Source organism: Diaporthe amygdali (genome assembly GCF_026229845.1).
Source record: "Diaporthe amygdali strain CAA958 chromosome Unknown NODE_39_length_394161_cov_64_078529, whole genome shotgun sequence".
Lineage (NCBI taxonomy): Eukaryota > Fungi > Ascomycota > Sordariomycetes > Diaporthales > Diaporthaceae > Diaporthe > Diaporthe amygdali.
In genome coordinates this window covers 271236-275447 of record NW_026517059.1, presented here as the reverse complement: position 1 = coordinate 275447, position 4212 = coordinate 271236, and the positions used below count along the sequence as shown (strand labels likewise).

General features: G+C 54.8%; 1 protein-coding gene across 1 annotated transcript; it reads left to right on the top strand.

Annotated features, from left to right (window-relative positions):
- Nucleotides 1-1724: 1724 nt before the first annotated feature.
- Nucleotides 1725-3508, top strand: J7T55_000202 (uncharacterized protein; the record flags this gene model as incomplete). Its single annotated transcript, XM_053133817.1, has 2 exons — nt 1725-1824; nt 1881-3508. 2 exons carry the CDS (start codon nt 1725-1727, stop codon nt 3506-3508), a joined length of 1728 nt encoding a protein of 575 aa, XP_052988400.1.
- Between the last annotated feature and the right edge of the window lie 704 nt (nt 3509-4212).

The following is a 4212-nucleotide window of genomic DNA, read 5'->3' as shown; positions in this document are numbered from 1 at the left end:
GCGAGCTGTCAAATCCCATCATGTGACGAGCAGCGAACGCAAAATCCCTGAGCGGCCATGTGCTGCCTAAAAGGGTTGGCCTCGCTTTTTCGAGCTTGCCCGAAACGGTAGGCCATATACTGCCTGATTTGGATGCTGGCCGTTTGCGATACTGCTCCTTCAGGAACAGTGCCTTCTCTCTCTCCCACGATCGGCCCGTCTCTGAAGAAAGGAATCACCCGTTCTTCGTACTCAGCCCGTTTGGGTGCCATCTCAGACAATTCGAGTTCCCTCTCCCAACGTTCTGGGCCTCAGAGGAGTATCGAAAGTGGAGGATGAAAAGGCAGCAAAGCAGCTCCTGCAAACGCAACGAACAGGTTTCTGCATTTCGTCGTGACTATGAGACCTGAGCAATGGCCGCTTCTGCATCAACCGGCAGAGGACAAACGAGGTCGGCATGCTTTCATCGTGGATACATACATAGGCATCAATGTCGCCAGTGCCAGTGCGCGTGCGCGCGCTCTTAGCCCGTGGGCGGACGGACGGACAACTAGATAGACAGACGGACGGATAGACTAGACACAGTAGGGAGAAACTTCGGTGCTTCTTCTCCGGCTCCATCAACTGCATTGCGTGTTTGATGGCCAACAATCCAACGCTGTCTGAGGGAGATCACATTGTCAAAGGGCGTGGACGGGTGGGATGGGATGAGATGGATGATGATGAGTGTGTGGTGCTGCCCGTCTTTGTTGTTGCTCTTTTCGATGAGAGAATGAATACATTGGTACATAGCCTACTTGTGGACATCCAGAGGTACGTACCGAAAACGGAGTGACCAGGTACATGTCCATCGGTACGTATCGATTCGAGGTACTTTGTACTGGATACGGTACGTACCTGCCCGCTTGCTGTTGCTGTCACTGAATCTGAAAACGTCCCTTTGGCCAGGCCCTGACTTGGGCTGCTCCTCTCTCCCTACCCCCTGCCCAGAGGTGGCTCTTCACCGCACAAAGGTCCATCCCACGCCCAGGGCCCTGGTCAGCCAAAGCAGATCCCCCCCTCCACTTCCCAGCTCCACCGTCCCTCCCCTGTCCATCTTTCTGCTGATGACCCAGGCCCCAAATTCCCTGGGAAGGGGTACCCATTCTGCGCTGCTTCTCCGGCAAAATACAATCCCCAAGTACCCTCTCCCATCATTCCCCGGCTAGAGGTACCTAGACTGCCCCGACCCAACCCATCCAGGGACGGCGTCCATTACATTTACATACCGTCGCCCTCTCCCCACCGTCTACTGCTCATCCTCCTCTTCCTCTTATTACCTACAACCACAACTTCACAACGACAACCTTACCCTGCCGGCGCACTTTACCACGGCTGGTCTACCCAAGAAGCAACATTCACAGACATCTTCCACTTCACTTGGAAGCATCCACCTCAGTCTCCACGCAACTTTGTCGCCCTCACTGCTCGCCCAACCAAGGTCTCACCAAGGCGTCATCGCGCATCGCCCGTCACCAACATTCCCACATAATATCACAGGTTGATATCCACGCTCGACGGCCACTACTCCGCCGCAACCCACTCCAGCCTCGGTGACGATTTGAACTCGAACCTAGGAGTTCATTCCAAAACGAATTGCGCATCCTGCCCTCGCGATTGTGTCGCGACTCGCTCTACCGATCCGCCCTGCCCTGATCGACCTTCAGCGCCTGCTCGACCCCTTCGAGCAACACAGCCCTCGCGCAATGCCCTCGACCCTCAATGCACCTGTATTACAGGTGGATGCCAACCTAATCCACCAAGTCGACACCTCTAACCCCCAGAACCTCTTCAACCTCTGGTGCAGTAAGTCCTCCCTGCGCGCCTCAGATCACCCAACCCGGTCTTAACCGTATCCACAGTGCTCTCCAGGTGCGCAGACGCTCTGCCACAAGGAAGAAGATTGGAGAACCTCGTCTGGAGGTTATTAATGGAAGAGGTGCCCAACGAGAACGCACCTTACGCCGCCACTTCCCTCCCACGAGAAATCCAACGCCCAGCGCGCAAGTCGTCTGCCGAAGACGTCCCCAGACTATCGGCAAGCGTCGACTCCCTCGAGAACGACGAAGCTGTCGAGTTCTCTTCCGACTCATCCCCAGTCGACATCTCTCGACCACGGATCCGACGACAAGATTCTTGCACCAGCACCCGCAGCAGACACATCTCTTCCGAGAACCTCGAGAAGATGGTTTCGTCTATTGTGGAGCAGAAGGAGTCTCTGTCTTCGCCGCTCCCAGAGCTACCTCCCCTACAGTCGCCACCCAAGGAAGAGGAGGCCTTGATGCTTCCTCCACCCGAACTCATCCGATCAGGATCGACGACTACTGAGTCTCCAAGCAAAGATTCAGACGGCCCATCCGAGTGCTCGTCCGCTGCCTCTGCCGACCTCCAAACAGCCAAGACTACTGTCGTTCGCGGGTTCTCGCCTTCATCACGTCCCATCCCCACAGTCTTCACCCCTCCCAGGGCAACATCCGAGATCCCCGCCCCCAAGTCCTCCCCAGCAGCAAAGGCGGTCGAGTCTAAGAAGTCTCGAGCCAAGTTTGTTCTCGGAGGGTCGTCTGAGGAATCTTACAGCGATCACGGCCACAGTGTCGAGACACGGCCTACCCTTGCACCACCAGCACCTAAGAAGAAGATGTTCCAGATTGGAGGCTCTTCAGAGGAGGACAGCTCGCTCAAGAGCGCACTCGCGTCTCCCCGCCATGGCCTGTTGAGTGCACACAAGAAGCAGACCTCGTTTGCCAACAACCTGACGACCACGATCCCCTCCACATCATCTGCCGTCATCGATGAAGATGACGAGAGCTGCTACGACGAGAGCGCTATTGATGATGACGATGAGGACTGGGAGGACTCGAACGAGGAGGAGAGCAGCAAGAACAGTGTGGACGAGAAGACATTCTTCCAGCGTGTCGATTCAAGCGCCAACCTGACCTCGCGTCGATCTCTCATCACCCTGGGCCTCGAGTCGAACCAGCGCAGGGGTGCCGCACCTCACCTTGGCAATGTGGCCTCACAGTCGACCTCTGCCATCTCGCAGCGTGCACGAACTACTTTCAACGGCCCTTCCATGGTGGCTTCCCCGAACGACTCCGATGACGCGCCCCTCATGATGAAGCGAAAGCCCCGTGGTGCCCCACTGCGGTCTATCAATGAGATTCCCCGCTCGTCAGCACAGCCCATTGCGCCTACCAGCAACGGTGTCAGCCAACCCATTGCCTTCTCTCCTAGGACGACCCGCCGCAACATGATGTCAACTGAGCTCACCGAGTCTCTACGCCGTCACCTCCTGTGGGAGAGGTCACAGAAGACCTCAACGGCTAATGCGGTCCTTAAGCGTCGCCACACATCGCAAGACGTGGCCAACCTGAGGCAGTACCCACAGCAACCTCACATGAACCGAGACAACAACGACATCAACGCCAGCAGCTGGGACCAGGACTTCACCCGGGAGGCTTTCGCCGGTTACCATACCAAGGGCTGGTAAATTCACTCGGAGACTTCGCTGCCCTCCCACACAATCGACACTCGACATCTGCATATACCCATTCAAAAGTGATACCCAAAAAGGACAGGAAAAACTGGACTTCCACATCTTCGGCACACAAAAGAAATGTGCCCTTGTACAATTTCACCGAGCAAGCATTGCGAAGCGACATGCTTTTAACGACATCGAAGCATGACTGGCGGCGTTTTGCTTTTATTTTTACACATTGATGTACCGCGCCTCTAATCTGGGCTGGCCGGTCAACACATCTAAAGTGTGCTGTGTTTCCTTCTTTCATTTCAATCATGATACCACGGTCTCCGAATCGCATCAGTTTTCTTGTACATGAGTACCGGCTACTTTGATTTCTTCATGATACCCTCATGATGGGGTTTGGTCCAGGGGTGGGAATTGTTTTTTCGTCATCAGGTCAGCAGCAGGAAGAAGTGTGTGGAAGGTGTATTCTATTACGGTCCCGGTGGTACAAAAATCGGATGTTGGGCAACCAACACATCTCCTCGAGCCGATGGACCAGGCAGGAAGCGAAAGACAAAAAAGAGGGTCTTTCTGTGAAGCTACAGTGCGTTCTTTTGCTACGCAGCACAACAACAAAAAAAAGGAGGGGACAAAACCCAAAAAGTTCGAGTGGAAGCACACCTTCAAAAAGGACGACCTCGATTAGTTACGAGGCTTGATTAAAAAAA